Raw genomic sequence first — 20,740 nt, forward strand, 5'->3', positions numbered from 1 at the left:
TCTCCTAAAATGAATTTTTCTATAACACACATTATTGTTCTGGGACGCAAGATTGCCACCATTTCTCGGCCTTTTTACCATTCTTACACTTGAGTTTAGAAGAGGCACTCACCTCCAAATCGCTCCAATAATTTTTGCGGATTTTACATTATCTTTGACCAAAAAACGATTAATGATGCGGAGCGCAACAGACACTGGTACATCCTCGTTCATGGCTACGCGGTTTCGGCTGTTATGTGCAGCCATATTCAAGATTCTTAATTTTTGGCGCGTTTATTCAAAATTGTGAAATAAATAGTTCGTTTTAGTAATTCGGTTAAGGGCGTTTTTGAAAGTATCATCCTGAATCAGATAGATATTTTGCAAGCTGATTGAGGATCCTAACCGAACACGAAGACTTTCATCAAGCTTTTCGAACATGGCGTTCCGTTTCAAAACTCACTTGTATGATAAATTTATGTTGCTACTTAAGTTTTGAGAGATGGCAACACCGATGTGGATATGACAAATGAAGTTTGACATTTTCAATATTGAACGCACTCAGAACGTGATGTTTATAGATACTTGAAACATCGTGTGATGTTTTTGTATGACTGATTAAGTCGTTTCGACTTTTGGTGATAAAACACCATTTTAAGGTACACTGTTTCGTTGGTTTTGCTAATTCAATCATGGTCGCACTTGGATACAGGATAAATTTGATGAAGGTCGTCCAAAAACTGATATCGCAAGAGCGTCATGTGACAAACCGTAAAATTTAGGCACATTTAGACATTGATCCGCTCGCAAATATTCAATATTGCATGAACATTTGACTGTCAAATAGATTTGTTCGCGTTGGATACTACATAATTTGACCATTGCTCAAAAAAAAAACTCGTGTGAATTGGTGCAAAGAGATGCTGCTAGTTATAAACAAAAGTTGGTACACCAGCATTTGTTTGCCGAAAAAATAAGTTCTTGTTTGGCACGCAGATCAGAAATAAATCAAGAGGTCAATTCACATGTTTTGGAGGTACCTCCATAGGAATTGTTCATACAAAAGTGTATTGATTTTAATGGAGATTATTTTGAAAAACAATAAATCCATATTCAATTATAAATATTTGTTTTTATTTGTCTATATCTTATCCTATAATATGGCAGAAAACTGATTATTTAGCTCAGTTTCCGAACGACAGTGAATGGCATCCTGATTACCTTCCGAACAATCAAATCATGATTAGGTTAACGCGATCATAGTTTCTGCATAGTAACTTTTTGGCACTCTAATATAATCTAACGTAATATCTGTATATTAATAATATTTTCTTTGTTTTAGATGATTGGGAAATCCCTTTCGAGCAAATAACAGATCTCAAATTTCTGGGTTCCGGAGGCCAAGGAGCAGTTTTTTCAGGAATGCTCAACAATGTACAAGTAGCAGTTAAAAAAGTGTCAGAACTTAAAGACACCGACATACGAAACCTCAGAAAATTAAATCACCCGAATATTGTTAAATTTAAGGGGGTTTGTACGCAAGAAACCTCATGTTACTGTATTGTGATGGAATTTTGTCCTTACGGACCTCTCTTTGATTTGCTCAAAAATCAGAAAAATAGCGTAACAATAAATAGGGTAGTTTCTTGGGCGAAGCAAATTGCAAATGGAATGCATTATCTACATAGCCACAAGATTATACATCGAGATTTAAAAAGTCCTAAGTAAGTTTTTGTAGATTATCTACAATATCCTCCATAGCTTTTATCAATATTCTTTTTTTCATGTCACCCACAATTTAGTTGGAACTTTTAAAACCGTTGGTAATACTCGTATTGAATACCCTGTTCAAACTAACACTCCCAATTACATTGTCTGACGCGCCTTCCGATAACCAAGTTATCTGTCAGTTTATCTGTCAAATGTCAGTTTACCTTCAGTGTCTAAAGACGATAACTTGGTTATGAAAACACGTGTCGGGCAGTGTAATTGTGAGTGTTATTGTAAACAATATGTTCAATACACAAAACTGATTGAAATATTAATTTCATTGGAACATATTTGTTACTAAACACACTGTTTATACTACCACTACACCAACATTCACAATTACACTGTCTGACGCGCCTTACGATAACCAAGTTATCTGTCAACTGTCAGTTTACTTTCAGTGTTTGAAGACGATAATTTGGTTATGAAAACGCGCGTCATACAAGGTCTAAATGTAAGTGCTGTCATAGTGGTAGTGTAAACAGTATGTTCAGTATACAAAAGTGATTGAAATATTAATTTCATTAGAACGTATTTGTTACTAAACACATTGTTTACATTACCACTACACCAACATTCACAATTACACTGTCTGACGCGCCTTACGATAACCAAGTTATCTGTCAACTATCAGTTTACTTTCAGTGTTTGAAGACGATAATTTGGTTATGAAAACGCGCGTCATACACGGTCTAAATGTAAGTGCTGTCATAGTGGTAGTGTAAACAGTATGTTCAGTACACAAAAGTGATTGAAATATTAATTTCATTAGAACGTATTTGTTACTAAACACATTGTTTACATTACCACTACACCAACATTCACAATTACACTGTCTGACGCGCCTTACGATAACCAAGTTATCTGTCAACTGTCAGTTTACTTTCAGTGTTTGAAGTATGGAGGGTAGAGGTAAGGAGAACCATCTCTGTGCTACAGAAAGTGTCCATCAAATCCTTTACGTTAGGGAGGCGCTACTATAGCATGAGTGGTTATGAAAACGCGCGTCAGACAGTGTAATTGTGAGTGTTAATGTAGTGGTAGTGTAAACAGTATGTTCAGTACTCAAAACTGATTGAAAGATTATAAAAGATTATCAAAGTTATTAAAAAACTAATTTTATAACAGAAGAGACCAAAAATCAAAACGATTTAGAAACATTAACATATATAAAAGGTCTAAGAAATTAAAGAAATGTATTTATTTCATAGATACTATTTCCATTAAACTTAATGATTATTCTATAATTTTCAGCGTGTTGATAGGAGAGGGAGAAGTTATCAAAATAAGTGATTTCGGTACTTCACGAACTTGGAATGGCGTCAGTGAAAAGATGACTTTCGCAGGAACCGTGGCTTGGATGGCTCCGGAAGCTATTCAAGAGTTAGCTTGCAGCGAAAAAGTAGATATCTGGTCGTTCGGCGTCGTTCTTTGGGAATTGATCACTTGCGAAGTGCCGTACGATGGGATGAACAACGGTGCCATTATGTATTCAGTAGGTTCAGGTAAATTAATCCCGCCTATACCATCTACGTGTCCGGACGGATTCAAATTGATCATGCAGATGTGTTGGAAATTCAATCCGAGAGAAAGACCGAATTTTAAATTAATCTGTAATCATTTAGAAATAGCTTCCGTTGATATATTATCAAAATATGAAGATAAGACGTTCTTTGAAACACAGGAAAGTTGGAAACAAGAAATTAGAACGCAAATTTATTTGTTCTGCGAAAAATTACAGAAACACAAAATAGAGTACCAGCTCAAGGAAGAACAACTCATTGAAAAAAGAGAACTCGAACTGAAACATATTAAAGATATAAGAGAAGTATATGATAGAAGACTTGAAAAAGTTAACCAAATGTTAGTAGAATTAGCTTCTAAAATGCAGCAATTTGAAAGACAACGACCTGGTGCTAGACAAAGAAAGATATTATCGAGATTTAATAAAACAAGAAGAAGACCAGGAAATCAAAGTACAACTCCTACTAGTCCTGAATGTAGTTTAACTAGTCCAGATAGTCCGCAACTTGTAAGTAAGATCTGATATCTGTTAAACTTGTTTAATATATTAAATCTTTTTCAGGTTTCTATAAAAGCACCAGATTACAGAAGACTAAGACCAGAACCGGAATTCGTAACTCATTCTACACAAACTTCGGTAACATCACGTAAAAGACATCAAAGAACAAACTCAAATTCACCGCGAAGTTCCAGATGTTCGAGATCATCCAGTTCGAGAATGTCTATAGTTGTCGACGCCGAAACTCAAACAGATTCCATGGACGTTAGTGAAACCGATCTAAGTCCCATGACATGTTGTCCTACGAGTAACTGTGGTAGCACTACCATATATCCACAAAGGGTTATCTTGGAAGAGTTTCAGAGCTCCACAAAAGATGAAGCGTCCAACGGAAACTGCGTGCAATTGCATTATATAACACCTCATCTAGAATCAGGTCAGTACTTTAGACTGTTTACACCAACACACACGATTACACTGTCTGATATGAGCGTTTCGATAACCTAGTTATCGTCTTCAGAGACGAAGGTGAACTGTTTTACGTACCTGTTCTGTTCCATGGACCGTGGAGTCGTCACAACTAAGTTGAAATTTTTGGAACCGTTGAGGATATTCAGACTGAACAAACTATTTATTTCTAGCACTACACCAATACTCACAATTACACTGTCTGATATCAGCGCTTCGATAACCTAGTTATCGTCTTCAGAGGCTGAGGGAATCAGTTTACTTTCAGTCTCTGAAGACGATAATTGGATTGTAATAGTTAGGTTAGGACAAGAGACTTTTTCATCAACCAAACATTGTGCATGCATAATTTTGTCGAATGGTCGAGATACACGGGTGAACTTTCGTTGATGTGTGATTGTTTGGAAGGGGAGATCTCTAAGGTCGCAATGCGTTTACAAACCCCTTATATCTTAGAATAAGTTTAGTAGTTTAGTTAGTTTATTTGACATATTTAATATTTGATTATAATCGATAAATTTTATCAATAGTACAACGATTTACCAGAAGAGATTCCCGAATACCTAGTCCAGTTATTTTCGAATGTGAAGATACCGTTAATAGAAATATCGATCCACAATTGTCGAGCGAAGAGGACAATCTCGAAACGATAGGCCGGAAAGTGTCAGCAATAAAAATCGATACGATATTCTCCCCCGAAAATGGTAACATTTCCACAAGTCTCGTGGATATCATGAGGCAGCGAAGTTTTTCGGAAACGAGAGACGATTTAGATAGTACTGAAGATGCAGCTAACGAAGATAGTGTTACAGATGAAGAGGGAGAGGTTTATAATCAATCATTGAAAAGAAAAAGGTAATTTCTTGCACAAAATTACACAGTGATAATAAGCGAAAAAGTAGTAGAAGTTGTTAACAATACAAATATAGAGTCAAATAATTTAGGTGTGGTAAGGATCTATCTATTCAATTATAAATACTCCAGTCCTTATTTCCATTTCTTGCATACCAAGCATTCATGACTGAATCAATTCAGATGTGAAAAAACAGGAGATAACATGGAATAACAAAGAAAATTATAAAGTTATTCCTTTATATGAATCTTAAGGATCTTTATTGTATACTCATTAATAGAATCTTTCATCTTATAAGACAGATATTATTTCTCTCCTATTTAAGCGGGGCAGTTAATTGGTTAGGACAGAAGGAATATCTACGTGTGCCTTAGCTTATTTCGTGTCAGGTGTTTTAATTTATTTCTATGAAGACTCTCTTACCATTGTATTCTAAAAGAAAAAAAAATTAACGGTTCCAGGTGTCGTTTGATTATTGCCCATTCAAATGACACGACATTCACCTTCTGTCTGCGTCTAGATTCTTGCGTAGCTAGTTACTCCATCCTCTTAGTTTCAAATTGTATTATAAGGTTCAATAGAGGAAAACCTAGTGAGTCGTACGCATAGACACTGTGATATATGAAACCCAAGACGCTGAACTCTATCAAGCTGCACTCCAATTTTTATCCACTGAAGAATCTTTGCTACATGCCTCAATGTATAGTCGAAGACCCTTTTGAATACCTAGAGCACAAAGATAGCTGTCCTCCTACATACTTGATTGTCCTAAAAGAGTTTATGTTTCCCATAGTTAAAATTGAAGAGCGCCTTTCGACTAAAGAAGTAGCTTATACATTTTGGGTTAATCTTTAGCCATTCAGATTGACATCACTGAATGGCTAAAGATTCTAGAGAAGAATCTAAAAGTTACCCACGTACAAATATTTCCATAGATGCATTTTTAGAAGAATATTTTCCAAGGACAGTCTTTAATTTAGCGCCATCAATGAATTAAATTACAAATCTTTTCGTTCGGATAAAGTGTGTTGCATTAATTATGATTCATGAAGCGATTAGTTATTTTGAATTTTTTTACATGTTAAATTTTTAATCAAACGCTTTTGGTAATATTTTTAACTTTTACTTAGCAAACCAAATTCCGGAAAAGAATCCGTAAAATTAAGGTAAATTAAAATTATTGATCCCATCACACATATTACATTCATTTATACAGATTGTCCATTCAGTACTTACTTCTAAATCCTGTCAGTATATATTTTACTAAACGGTTAGTTGCGTTTTAAATCGACTTCACACAAATGACTGTCGATTTGATACCGGTGTGAAATGATAAAGCCATGAAAGTTTGGGTTTACTACGGTTCCAAACAATGCTCAGAATCATCAATATTGTTTTTGGTAGATTGTGTGCTCGCGTATTTTCGCACCCAAATATTCATTCGCGATATGTCCAATACGTTCCTTTGATATCTTCAGGATCTCGGCTATTTTCTTACTCATTTTACCTCGTTTTAATTTAGAAAAACACTTCTTAACAGTTGATTTTCCCGAAGAAAAGTCCGAATAATATTTGTCAAGGCAAGCTTGGGCTTCGGTAGTAATTTTTTGCTTTTTTACTACACGAAATTCTTTTTTTTTTAATCCATTATTTCAAACTAACAAAAACTGATTCTCTCAAAATGCTATAATTCAGAAACTAATAGTACGAGAGCTTTCATGCATTTTGCATGAATGACTGCTACGGAAAATTGAAATAAATATCAGGACCGATTATGGATGGGGATAGTTGGAGCATCAAAAGTAATGTGCAGTTTGGTAATCTTTAACAACAAAGATATAGAAAACAGAATGAATATTTGGAGCGAATGAAAGAAGTTCGTAGAATTATTAGAAAGAAAAAGACGGCTTGTGCGTCCCAGAAAAATATGTTAGATGATGTAGAAAAAGACTCAAGGAAAATGAAAGCTAAAAATTGGTAAAACAAGGCCAGGGTTCGAGCAAATTGGGAGTTTTGGGAGGAAGACTTAGCTCATGAATCAATATCTACAAGTATCTCCATACGACGGGCACCACTCGAACTACTCGGGTGTAATAGAGTTTACCGTCATGGACTTACTTTTTACATAAAAAATAAGGTTATGAATGAAATATAGAAATGAAAAGTAAGTAAGTGAACAATGGAAAAATTTGTGAGGAGTATTGACGTCTATTTCAGAAAATACGTTTTAAGATTACTCAATGACGTGAATAAATTATTCCGGAAACGATCTTTTTTCAAGATATTAAATTCCATTTAATGATAAATACATTAAACCAATTTGACATGAAATTAAAAGTAGTACTGAAAAAGTATGTTACAAATACACACTGACCACAGAAAGGGTTTTAAAGTGAAGAAATATTTTCAATTTTTGCTAAAAAAAGTTCAAATTGTTTCGAAATATCATGAAAAAGAATGGTTACTATACATGGTGTCTCACGATGAGTTATATCTATCCGTATGTGGCAAAATACTCATAGTAAAATCATGAAAATTTCTACGTTTGGGTTTTCGGATACGATCTTTTTAACTAAAATATTTCTACCGGAAGTCAACTGTAACTTTGTTATTTTAAATAAAACACCTTATATATTAATACTTTTTTGAGATCTACGTGAAATTTTAGTATACTTTGGTGTAAAAACTTTTTTCGAAAAATGCAAACTTTTTGAGCTGTTAATTTTTTTGTAAAAAATTTGACCTTTGCAGACCCTTATAAATTATTTTTTTACGAGGATACCCTTAAATATATGAAATTGGTTTCTGTTTGGTTTCTTTTAACAAGGTCAGACATATTTGAATCTATTTTGAAAATTTTTGATTTTATCAAGATAGATTCAAATATGTCTGCAACGGTCAAATTTTTTACAAAAAAATTAGTAACTCAAAAGTATGTATTTTTCGAAAAAAAGTTTTCAGACAAAAGTATACTAAAATTCCGGTAGAAACTGAATTCAGCCATCTATGAAAATATTTTAGTTAAAAAGATCGTATCCGAAAACCCAAGCGTAGAAATTTTCATGATTTTATTATGAGTATTTTGCCATACACAGATAGTTTTAACTCGTCATGGAACACCCTGTATTTTATTGCCTTTTGGACTAAGGATCTTCTAAAAAATCTATTAAAAATGATAATTTTTGACGCAATTATAGTTGAAAATGTTCCTTCTCTTTTTGCGCTTTGTCCGTAGACGCGCCATTTAAAACTAGATATTTTTTTTACACATCAATCACGCACATTCAAGACTGTCTCATTTTATATTTTTTCTCGTATGTCTACACTTGAAATAAAATAACCGCTTTATTTATCATGGTATTTACAGTTCTGCAAGGAGGCCAATATATCCAGGAAGGAGGTCCAACCGACACAAAGTCAACTTCATCTTTCAAAGAGAACAAAACGCGTCCGATGAAGGGAACACATCGGAATATTCGATATCACCATCAAGCAAGTCTTCGACGCTGGAATCAAACCCGGACCGGGTAAGACGCCTGTCTAATCTGTCAATCAAACGACCCAGCGACAGTTTAGACAGGTCATCCGATAGTGAATCTGAAGATAATATTACGGTTGCAACAGAGATAGCATTTACTTTGAACAAAACTGAACATGTAGTCTGAATAAAAAAAGCGTGAATGTGATTTTAGTTTGTAAGTTGACGATCTTAGTTTTAAAATTTCTTTGGGGATCTGTAATAAGTACGAAAGCACGGAAAAGTTTTATAATGTATATTGTTTTTTTTTTCGTTTTTTCTTAATTCGTTATTTTTATTGTTGATATACATTGTTTTTAATGGTTCTGGGTTCTTGTTTTAAGTATTGTGTATTGTTTTAACTATTCCAACTTTCAAAGAAAATATTTCCTTCAATAAAAAATATGATTATATATATATATATATATATATATATATATATATATATAAAGTTCTGATATAAAATAAAGGAAGTTGTAACTCTCGTTCATATTTGGCGCCATCGCTTTTAATTATATTTGTAGAGATCTCAAAAAACGTCAAAAATTCTTAAAAATCTGAAATCAGTTGATCTCTACATCTCTTTGCTGATTACTCCTAAAGATAAAAGATAAATCCTTAAATTTAAACTGCACATTTCTTTAAATTGGTTATTATTGTCTTCTTCTTCTTCAACGTATTGTAGTCCTTATGCCTTTAGTTTCCAACGTGTCATCCTTGAGATGTTGTTATCCATGTATCCATCAATCTTTTTAGAGGTCTTCCTAAAGGTCGTCGTGTCCTTGGTTTACCGTCTAGTGCGATATTTGCTAATCTTTCTCTGGTCATCCAGACCAAGTGTTGACATTTTTTTACACTGGTTATTATTGGAGCTACTAAAGTTGACAATCCACTTTTCTTTAACTTATTCATACCGTTCCAGTAACTATTTTGTAACAGATTAAGGCTAAGGCTACACTGGTTTATCTACATATACGGTATATATCGCATTCGAAGAAGTAACCTTTAGGCTAACCAGTTGACCGTCACTAAACTTCGTTAGTTACCGTCTTTAGTGTCTGAAGACTATACGTTTAGACGTTTATATCAGACAGTGTAATTGTGAGGATTGGTGTAGTTGTGGTGTAAACAGTATATTCAGTATGAAAATATCACCAACGGTTCCATAAATTCCACCATGTTTTTAGTGTGTCTTCACTGAAGGGGTTTAAAAAAGGAAGTGGAGAAATTTGTCGGCGGTATAAACCTTGATAAAATAGTCCAAGTGATGCTGCACAAGGTAGAATGGCGGTTGTTAGACAGAACCGAGTACCGTGTACATTTTACAGGCGATATCGTTACAGTCTCCAGATTCTACACAGCAAGCCGATAGTTGCGGCTACGTTTCCAAATTGGCGACGTTGCCAACCCGCCAAGTAAGTTAATGGCCATACATTTCAATACGAATTATTTGGATACGTAGCCGGCGACGTCGCCATGGCGTCTCCGTGAGGTAATGCACTGTTTGGATGAGACATTTTCAAAATTTGTCAAGATCTTTTTTCTCAAAACGAACTTTGCGACGTAAAAGTTACGTATTTGATGAAAGTATTTTTAATACGTCAGATTGTTTTATAAACGTGGGTAAACAAACATTGCACAACATCGTGAAATACCTGGGATTGTTGTCGTGCAGGAAGATAATTTTTTTGCCGATCAAACGCTGGCCTAAGCGTACTAAATTTCAATACTTTTTATAGTCTCATTTCTTGAAAATACCTTGAATTCTTATGAGTTGCCTTTTCTCCAAAATATCAAAATATCCCTAAACCATCGCCGAGCTCCTGCCGTGTTTTATAGTCGGGATTACACATGGTTCTAACATCTAATCTAATCACTCTTACTCTTCTAGCGTCCAATTTTTCTATTCTTTAGCCCACTGCTATCTCTTAATTGTATTTCCACATCTTAAAAGATATTTCTTCACTGCGACCCTTTAAAAAAATTAGATACTTTCAATCTATCGCCAAACCTCCTGGTGGATGTAGACTAGCGATTAATGTAGTAGAGTTTCAACCGATAGTTCCTTGATTTTACCCATTTTAAAACTTGCCAGACTGAATTTTCGAGAACAAAAACAATTCGTATACGAACGTCATATTAAGATGTCTTAGTTTAAAAAGTATAAATCAGCACGTTGTCGTGTCTCACAGGGACTAAACTCCAATTATAAACACCGAAGAAATAATTCACAGTTGAAGAATAATAAAAAAATCAGGCGGTACTTGCAAGTTTTAACTTGTCGGTTTCGTATATAGTAAAAAAATAACGGCCACTACTATTTTTAATTTGTAAGACACCGCTTCGATCTTCGCTGGACAATATGAATGAGTGTATTAATTTGGAATTTTTATCTTATACCAAAAGTGGCATAATATTTTTTAATAGACCAAATTTGCCACAAAACTTCTTCCAAATGTCATTGTGAGGAAGTGTAACAAATTTTATCATTATTCCTGAATACTTTTGTCAACTTTGTGGACAATAATAGGGAGTATCAGCTCTCAGTAGAAATGTTTTTCGGCCAAATTACATTTACTCACAAAAATAATAATTATTTTTATCTACTTGAGGTTTTGATTTCTTTTGTGAATATTGGTGAAAATGAAACTGGTTCCTATAGTGATCAAAGGAAAATAAATATTTTGTGTTTCTACAAAATAGAACTAAAACAACTTCCGCTAAAACACTAAGTTACATATTGTGCCTTCCACTAAGCCCTCACGATGATTATGCTCATGACCACAGTTTTCCCGTTCCACTTAGTGAAAGTGAAATGGATTAGGAGGCGTTTTGAGCGTTATAATCAATTTTAACGAATGGCAAAATAGAAAAAACGAAACAAAATCTTTAAGAAGTTTTGTTACAATTTGTAAGTCATTGAATTTTTTAATAGAGTGCTTAACTGATTTACAATTTAGTGAAATCAAAATGTTTTCTACAGCGATAGTGAAATATTTGGTTGTACGTCAGAATAATGCTCCAAAAATACTTATACTGCATATGCGTTACTTTGTTTTGAAAATTCCGCTCATTCTTTCAACGCTAATTTCAATTCACTTCTTGTGACGTCGGTATTAGTGGTACATTGTTTGTATATTACATAAGAAATGGCGTGGCGAGGCTTGGTGTGGTGTTAGTGGGTATTTCAGGCGCCGTGAATGCATAGTGGAATGTACCAATAATATCTAAGATTTGATAAAGCTCAGGAACAGCTGATAAGTTGATATAGACACAGAGTACACATTTATACAAGGTTTATATAAATATGATTGAATAATTTATTTAACAAATTAATCTTTTTGTAATCCTAATCAAATCGAAGAGTTACGCACGAAGATATTGTAAAGTGAAACTTTTCCATCCTTTTATTTTTATATTTTGAATTCATTGATTGTGATATTTTGTATGGTAGCTGTAATTTTTATGTATGTACTTATATACTATTTGTTTGATTGATTTTAGCGCGCAATAAGTATTTATTTATTGATTACATCATATTAATTCTTACACTTTTCATGAAACAAATTACACAATTTTCTTTGTAATTGTACGATTTGGAAATATAATTGAACAAAAAATAATTTCTTATTAATATAATATTTAATTTGCTTCATATTTTTATGTAATTTCGTTAACTGTCGGTTTAATTTCACTCGTATAGGTGCCCGATAAGTTAATTTTGTTTAATTTGTTATAATTGTTACAAATCAAGATTTTTTTTAATTCATCCAAGTTGGATTTATAAATTCTTTAATTCACGCTCTCGTTCGGGCTCTTCTCACATTGTATACTTTCCAAAACAGACTGCTCGAACACACCAACACTTTTTGGATCTTGATTAATCAAATTTAAGAACACGAAGAACACCAAAGAACTTCAAATCGGAAATTTAAACAGATAATGATTGAATTTGATTGTTTCTGTCGCAGCTGTGGGGTCATTTGACCTAAAATCCGGTTTTCATTGGCTAGGCGCTGGAACGCGAGCGCCAAACATAAAAATTGGAAATTTCTCAGCGCGAATTCGGGGCGAACTTGAACGCGAGCGTTATGTTGAACGCGATCATTTATCTGTATATTATATGACACAAAACATTCACGTGAAAATTGTAAGAAGTGATGTAAAAAAACATGAACAAAATACGTCTCATTCCGTCATTTGATAAATAGATGTTATTTTAGAAATAAAAATATTTAGATTTGTAAAAAAATTTTACTGATAATGTACAAACTGTTCATAAAAATGTTAGGCTTAGACTTCGATTGGATCCTTAAAAAAGTTTGGTTCAAATTCTGTTTTTGTTGGTTTTTTTTTATTTCAATTATATCGTTTGTAGATTAGTAAACATTCCATTTTGCCCAGTAGTACTTTCTTAGATTGTAATGCCTTTTTGGCTTGATATTTAAATTAAAAAAGATTGAGAAAACAACTTGTTTTATTTTATTCTAGTCTATTTCCATACCAAGAACCTTTTCCTCGTTTAAGCGGCTAGTCAAACCAAAAACTAAAAATACTAAAATTTCAACCATTCTGGATGCTACAAGAGAGATAGAACCATCTACCAACAACGAATTATCTCCCGTCATTGTTTTACTTTTGTTAAGATAGTTGATTGTCGAAACAGTCTCCGACCTCAACCTGAACAGGTCAGATCTTATCAATATCAAGAAAATATATTTGCGCATCGGTTGGAAGATCCACACTAACATATTTTAAATCTCCACCAATGATCAATTTTAACGTCTGTTTACATTGAGGTCTCTATTTTATTTAAAAAAAATGGTGGTTGTAAGGGTTCAAGGGCTTTCAACAATTGTAGTATCGCAAACTACGGCAAAATTTATATAAAAAGACATAAGTTTACTAGAACCAAGTAACAAATAAACTATAAAAAACACCTACGATGAGAACTAATGTACGAGGGTATGTCGAAATGACCAGGTGAGGTTGTTGTATTGTGAGAAGGACAATGAACTGGAACCGTCTTCAAAGTTTAGAGATCACCAATTTTCTATGAATACAAGGTCCGTGCTTACGTTCCAGAAACTAACATTTTACGATATACATTTGCCGAAAGAAAATTTCTATTTTCATCATAATTACACCCAATTTCATCAGTTTTATTTTAGGTTCGGCTAATATTTGTACTTAATAATCATTTAGTTTCAAAATAACCAAGATTGTTTTAGACTTACACTCTCCCTGCTTTTGAATTGATTGATTTACACGCCACCCGCATTTGTTTTGAACGACTTACACTCTCCCTGCTCTTGTTATGACAAATTTACATGCCCTCGCCCTTGTTTTGAAAGATTTACACTTCCCCGCTCTTGTTCTGACAGTTTTACACGCCTTCACTCTAGTTTTGACAGTTTTACAGGCTTTCACTCTTGTTTTGACAGACTTACACTTCCCCGCTCTTGTTCTGACAGATTTACACGCCCCCTGCACTTGTTTTGAACGGCTCACACTCCCCCCGCTCTTGTTTTGACAGTTTTCACGCCTTGGCTCTTGTTTTGACAGACTTACACTTCCCCGCTCTTGTTCTGACAGATTTATACGCCCGCCGCTCTTGTTTTGATAGACTTACACTCCCCCTGCTCTTGATTTGACAGATTTATACACCCCCTTCTGTTATTTTGACTAAACGTGCAAAATGGCTGAAAGAAATTTGAATCCTTAGGCTGAGGTCGTCAACTTGCTAGACAACCCTCGTAGAAAAGGCGCTAAATAACATTGAAAATGTAGGTTATTAGCAGTATACTTTCCTCTGAAGAAAATTGGACATTCATAATATTTTATTTGTATGGTTTAGGAAAATTATTTCAAATTCTGTCTTGTCGTAGACGTCTTTGGTTGTAGAGTGGGTTACATCTCATTGGCAGGTTTTCATCATTTTTAGGACATTTTTATGTAGCATGTTTTTTAAGAATGGCTCTGATATACAGAGCGGACTTGCTATTTATTTAAATAGACATCGATTGTATGGATGTAGAAGATATGAAATCTTCACAATCAGTAACATCAGACTTAAAATATTTTTATGACAATGTTTCGTCCTCTTTGTTTGATAATCTATTGAAAAATTGTTCTATTCGTGATTTGTTTTTATTCGACTATTCTAATGAATATTTATTTCGATAAAAAAAACATTCTACCAATACAATGCGTCATTCCAAAAATTTGCTATGGACTTTATGACATTATTACCGCTTTGTGCTAAATTTCTTGCAGTTTCCATAATAACGTTTCCTCCTTTTGATGGCGACACATTATCTTCAGGGTATTCGTAAATACTTTCGCCTCGGATGACTTTTAAAATGTCTATATGTTCCTAAAAATAACATATTTACAAAATTATGAAAGTTAAATATTGAAATTTAGAATAAAGGCATTACGTAAAAATTTATAAATTACAAAAATCGATTTAACTATATTAAGAAGAAGTAAATGGAGCGCCCCACCGTGAACTTTTTTTAATAAATCTGAAATTTAAATTCGATTCAGTATGACAAAACTCAAACAAAATCAGTATTATTGGAGAACTTTTAGATAACTGTTACTTTATAAGTATTGCTCAAAGTTCTTGGTCATAATCATCTATTATAATACATCCCCATCCTTAAGAGACCCCGCTCAATCTTTAAGAAAAATTGACTTTCGGGCAATTTTTCTGAAACTTAGCACAATGATAGTTTGAAGCAAGCTGATAAAAAATCTTAAATAGTACGAAGAGACCTTCTCCATTGATAGTACTAACATCCAGCCTACTTGATTATCTAAATATGTGGCACCTTGGAGAGATTTACAAAGAAAAGTTAGCGAATCATTTGTGGTGATATGTCTGAAAGTTTTGTCGTCTTGCTTAGGATCACAATAAGTGAATACAACTTCAAATTGATCTTTCGTAATAGAACTGAAGAAGGCAAAATGCCTGTCAGAGATATTATTTTTTTTGTCATCGATTTTTGAAGTTCAAATATTCTTCATAACCGAATGAATTCCTATAAAAAATGATCTGTTTTCCTTAAAAACGATTATGTTTATTACTGGCGATCAAACCGTCATATAAATGATTGAGTAGAAGAGCTGAATCATGTAGATGTTGAGCACAATCTCTTGTATTAGCAAATTTTGTGTCCATTGAGACTTTTAATCACTTTGCTTTGAGCTATCATTGTGCCAAGCTTCAGACCAATTGGCCAAAACTAATCTCCTTTCTCCCATGGTACCTTCGGACACTGATAGTTTTGACGGGGTTGGGGGAGTTTTGGGAGTGTCGTGCCCATTCAAGACATTTAATCAGATTACTTTGAACTATCTTTGTACCAAATTTCAGACCAATTGGACAAAACTAATTCCCTTTCTCACATGGTATTTTCGGACACTTCACTGATAGTTTTGACGGGGTTGGGGGAGTTACGTGCCCATTCAGACTTTTAATCAGATTGCTTCTAACTATTACTGTGCCAAATTTTACACCAATTGGACAAAACTAATTCCCTTCCTCCCATAGTACCTTCGGATATTGCAGTGATAGTTTTGACGGGGTTGGGGGAGTTTTGGGAGTGTCGTGCCCATTCAGACTTTTAATCAGATTGCTTTGAACTATTATTATGCCAAATTATAGACCAATTGAACAAAACTAATTCCCTTCCTCCTATGGTACCTTCGGATATTGCAGTGATAGTTTTAACGGGGTTGAGGGAGTTTTGGGAGTTTCGTGCCCATTCAAACTTTTAATCAGATTGATTTGAACTATTATTGTGCCAAATTTTAGACCAATTGAATAAAACTAATTCCCTTCCTCCCATGGTACTTTCGGATATTGCAGTGATAGTTTTGCCGGGGTTAGGAAAGTTTTTGGAGTTTAGTGTCCATTGAGACTTTTAATCAGTTTGATTTGAACTATTATTGCTATAAGTTTGAAAAAAATTGCCCGAAACTCAACTGTTAATTACCTCCAAACCAGTCAATTTATTTCTTACAACAATAAAACATTTCAGTCCGGTTTTTTGATATACTTTGTAAACGAGTTCATTTATTTCTAGTTCTAAAGATATTCTAATCGTGCATCTCTTTGTGTTTACGTCTACCAGAAACGATATCACTCCTTTTATTTTAACCATCAACTCTTCTAATCGTAATAGATTCTCCTGAAAATTTTTATACAATTCGTGTTATTTTTATTTTAACTTTGCTCAATTTTCGTCAAATTTAAATTGGAATGCTCATTTAAACGCTGTTTGTTGTCTTTTTGGGATATTAGATCCAGTGCTAGGGTATTTTGCGTTGATATGAGCGCTATACTAAAAGATATACTAATAGTTTAACTACAAAACTACAAAAGAGAGCTGCTAGATATTTACTCGAACTAAACAGCAAGGCTCACTGCATGGACTTCTTTAAAAGATTAAAAATTCCTTATTTATTTTTGAAGCTGTTCGTCTAATTCCTAAGCACGCTTCTCCAATATCAGAAAGGTCGGAGCTACCTACTGTACGCCAGAATTAGTTAAAGGCTCAATTATTTACAATGCAATAAAGTGCACAATCACTTGCCAATTGAAATGAAATCGATATCAACTTATCAGGAGCATGGAGGTTTGGGTAGGTGATTTAAACTATTACTTAACGCATTTACTAATGAGATATAGGTATTTTAGTTGGTTACCAGGATCTTTTTTGCTTGTTCGAACATATTTTTTTCTGGTGGGGAATATGGTAATAACCTCACACAAGAGGTGGGGGGATTTACCTTTGACGGATTGATCGGAAAGACTCTGTAAGTAGCTTCGTGCTAATTGCAAGGAAAGCCAAGAAGATTAGATAAGTGCAAGACATAACAAAGAAGCCTATGAAGGCAAGAACAGAACCAGGCGAAGAGATAATCGTATAGCTAGAAAAGAAAAAGCGTCTATTCCATAGTAGTAATTGAACAGGAATATATAGTGGATTCCAACGTGGAAATACGATTAGAGTTTCAATTGGTAGGTATTTTGTTGTATCCTGGAGCTCAATACTGATCTGATTCATCGTACAAAATAACTCTACATCCATATATGTCATAAATTTTCGTTGCTAGTAATTTCAATATTACTGGAGACATTCTGTAACACATAATTAACATTACGATATTTACCCCGTTCAATCCTTCCACGTATAAGATATATAAATTATGTTTCTTAGATGATTTGCCTTTTTTCAGTCTGTTTCTGGTACTGTACGCAGGCGGTGCGAAGTATCTAAGTTCGCTTGTCAGTTTTATAGCTTTCTGATAAATATCCTGATTTTTGTCTCTCGTCCTGGAATATTACCAAAAAAACGTATGTATCCCGTATGAACAGGAAATTTTTTATTCATAAAAATTCTAATAAATAATAAATACGTCAATCGTTTATTTCAAATTTTAAAGCGAATCGCTGAATTACCAACCAACTATGTTACTTTCTCATAGATAGTATATCAGCTATACTGAACGCTAGTAAGAATATTAGCTCTAAAATATCCCCAAGTCCTGATGCTCTTTCTTCGTTCCTTCTAAAAGAATAACTGACAATCTCTTCCTTAGATCTGGAGATAGATTTCAGCTGGTGCAAACTATACTCAGCATCCAAAATGACGAATCCTCACTTATTAAACATAAAATCTTGAACTAAGATGGAATTTTCTGTTCACACTACCATGTGCGTTTCGATACGTAAGTTATCGTCTTCAGAGTTTACCTTCAACTTCTTGGTCTACATATTGATGTGACCCCTCCAAGGTCTGCACATGTAGAAAACTTCTCTTCTTGTTTTGTGATTAAATCTGTGTCTGAACAGCTCAATTCTCTATTATTTAATATAAACTGCGTTGTTTGGTCTATAAAATTGTAAAATTTTCTTGTGACAATAAAGCTTGTCACTTTCTCATACTAAATTTAATGATTATGATGAAAATAAGGATACGCGTTAAGGATATGCGTTCTCAAATAGTTTGTTTTTCAAACTGTTAGGCCCGCCGTAAATTGAGCTCGGCCCACGCACAGCACACGCGTGGATTATTTTATAGAACGTTGTTTCAAATGGAGTGGCGCATATTGAACCCATCCCACGGCCAGCTCCGGCCCAACCTGGTCCGCGTGGTACCGAGTTGTACTTGCAACACAGTTTCGTGGGTCGTGGGTAGCTACTTTTAAATAAACTATCCATTTTCTTTTGACTCAAAAATGGAAAAATTAATCGAAATAGTGAGATACTTTCCTGTACTCTATGATTCTACTCATGAAGATTATATGAGAGCAAAACTGAAGGATGATTTGTGGGAGAACATAGCAAAATAATTAAATTTTACTGATGGTAAGTAATTTTATCCAGATCGAGAAGAGGTTGCTGGCTCGCTGTCATCTTGTATACTAATGGGGATTTGGGTACAAATCGTGGGCGTGGGCTGTGTTCAATACGCGTTACTATTAAAAAACGTTGACACGGGCTGGGTCTGGTCCTCGCGTGTGCTGTGCGTGGGTTGGGTTCAATTTGCGGCGGGCCTTACAAACGTTAGAAATTCATGTACTTTGGCTTTTATTTATTTCTATACTTTTTAACAAAAATATTTCGAAAATTTACGCACCTAATTGCCAATGCTTCTATCGATTCGTAGATACCAAAAGTAGATAGTATAAATTTATAGGCTGTTTTAATGTTGATGTAATTTTCTAAAATATCGAGACATAAATCTAGTATCTCGGTATCATCACTTTCTAATAAAGTTGCAGCATATAAAATAGCTTTCTTATCCTAAAAAAATATAAGGAAATATTAACGTGTAATCAATGAATTTAGAGTATATCCATAATTGACATCGTTATTTCAGAATCAAATTCTTCACTGTAAAGTTATATCTCACAATTTGAATATCTGGGCATGGAACTGTCAAGTTATCACGACCAGTGAAGGACCTAAGAAGCCAGATCAACAAAGCGACTGCCATATCGGGCTGCTTAAGGCAGATAACATGCGAAAGGTTAGGATTTACGAGACATGACATACCAGAGAGGAAACCCGAAATGAAAACGCTCAGGACTATAGTGGGAAAAACAAGAATAGATCGAATCAGGAATAGAAGAATGGAAGTACGAAAGGTACTTGAAGGGAAAACAATAGGGAAAGGGAATCCGGACGACAACCTAAAAGATGGATGGAAAGCTGGCAGTCCATTTCTCAGGAACTGATACGGAGGAACCTAACAGATCATAAGATCTTAAAAAGAAGGAGAAAGTTATATCCTAGCGATAGATTGTATAATTAAAAATTTGTAAGCTGCAGGATATCAAATCAAAACTGTAGATTTGTAAACATGGGCTCTGTAGATTAACCAACGAATTGTGAAGAGTTCTCCGCATGTCACACATCTATTATCTCAATATCAACAGATTTATCTTAGAAGAAACAGTTACATTTATACAAAACGTTATCTATTCAGTTTTTCTTCTTCTATATACTCCTCAATATTGTAGTTATTTTTCATTTCCTTCTCGTAAAATGAATTTCGATGAGTAGCTAACCACCAATATTTCCACATTGCTTGCTTCCAAGTGCTTTTTTGAGAAGTCCAAGCATGTGAAAATGTTTTCGTGGTAGACACACTTTGCTGTTGGAACAACTCCGTTTTTTGCACCGAGGCTGAAGCTCGAAGTCTCGTAGAGGCCGCAATGGTAGATATGTCGTCCTGTACCTGTAGGATATCTCCCCCATCCCCTACATAACAGTTGCTATAACCATCGCGTTTAACGGGGATTTCTTCGTCTTTTTTAAGCATCATATACTTGCATGCTTGGATTTCCCATGACTTGTTGATGGGATGAGAATTTTATGCTTAAAAGCCTCTAAAGACAAGTTCAAAGTAATTGAGAACTCGTATATCTTTTTATCATCATTCAGCAACCATGGAATCCAACGTGCCGAGAATAATAAAGAAGCCCAGCTGCTGTCTGATGAATAATTGGACATTTTCATAGTTGAAATATAAAGTACTGCCTGAATTTGTTGTACCCTTCATCATGAAAGTGTATCTTTCTCGAATTGAGCAAGTAGTCTGCGGTGAATTTT

At 34.2% G+C, this 20,740-nt stretch overlaps 2 protein-coding genes across 4 annotated transcripts in view; one reads left to right on the forward strand and one right to left on the reverse strand.

Annotated features, from left to right (window-relative positions):
- The window catches only part of LOC130452820 (mitogen-activated protein kinase kinase kinase 12), a 33,454-nt gene extending 24,460 nt beyond the window's left edge, over positions 1 to 8,994 (forward strand). For all 3 annotated transcript variants that reach the window (XM_056792281.1, XM_056792282.1, XM_056792283.1), the window contains 5 exons: positions 1,322 to 1,703; positions 3,004 to 3,781; positions 3,836 to 4,208; positions 4,771 to 5,095; positions 8,461 to 8,994. In XM_056792281.1, coding sequence (XP_056648259.1) covers positions 1,322 to 1,703; positions 3,004 to 3,781; positions 3,836 to 4,208; positions 4,771 to 5,095; positions 8,461 to 8,758 — 2,156 coding nt within the window. In that variant the 3' untranslated portion in view covers positions 8,759 to 8,994. The remainder of the gene's footprint in view (positions 1 to 1,321; positions 1,704 to 3,003; positions 3,782 to 3,835; positions 4,209 to 4,770; positions 5,096 to 8,460) is intronic.
- A 5,812-nt stretch (positions 8,995 to 14,806) lies between these two features.
- Positions 14,807 to 20,450, reverse strand: LOC130440600 (armadillo repeat-containing protein 1-like). Its single transcript, XM_056773862.1, has 5 exons — positions 20,367 to 20,450; positions 19,263 to 19,429; positions 17,794 to 17,956; positions 16,614 to 16,808; positions 14,807 to 14,986 (listed from the first exon to the last, which is right to left on the reverse strand). The coding sequence occupies exons 1-5, from the start codon at positions 20,448 to 20,450 to the stop codon at positions 14,807 to 14,809; spliced, it is 789 nt and encodes a 262-aa protein (XP_056629840.1).
- Between the last annotated feature and the right edge of the window lie 290 nt (positions 20,451 to 20,740).

The sequence above is a fragment of the Diorhabda sublineata genome, chromosome 2 (genome assembly GCF_026230105.1).
Source record: "Diorhabda sublineata isolate icDioSubl1.1 chromosome 2, icDioSubl1.1, whole genome shotgun sequence".
Classification (NCBI taxonomy): domain Eukaryota; kingdom Metazoa; phylum Arthropoda; class Insecta; order Coleoptera; family Chrysomelidae; genus Diorhabda; species Diorhabda sublineata.

What these genes read in the sequence shown, in the direction of transcription:
- LOC130440600 (XM_056773862.1), bottom strand. Translation starts at nt 20,450, where the DNA reads ATGCTTAAAAAAGACGAAGAAATCCCCGTTAAACGCGATGGTTATAGC. An exon ending in ATGGGGGAGATATCCTACAG is followed by an intron (nt 19,430 to 20,366) that starts GTACAGGACGAC and finishes ATATTTTTTTAG; the next exon opens with GATAAGAAAGCTATTTTATA. An exon ending in ACGTGGAAGGATTGAACGGG is followed by an intron (nt 16,809 to 17,793) that starts GTAAATATCGTA and finishes AAAAATTTTCAG; the next exon opens with GAGAATCTATTACGATTAGA.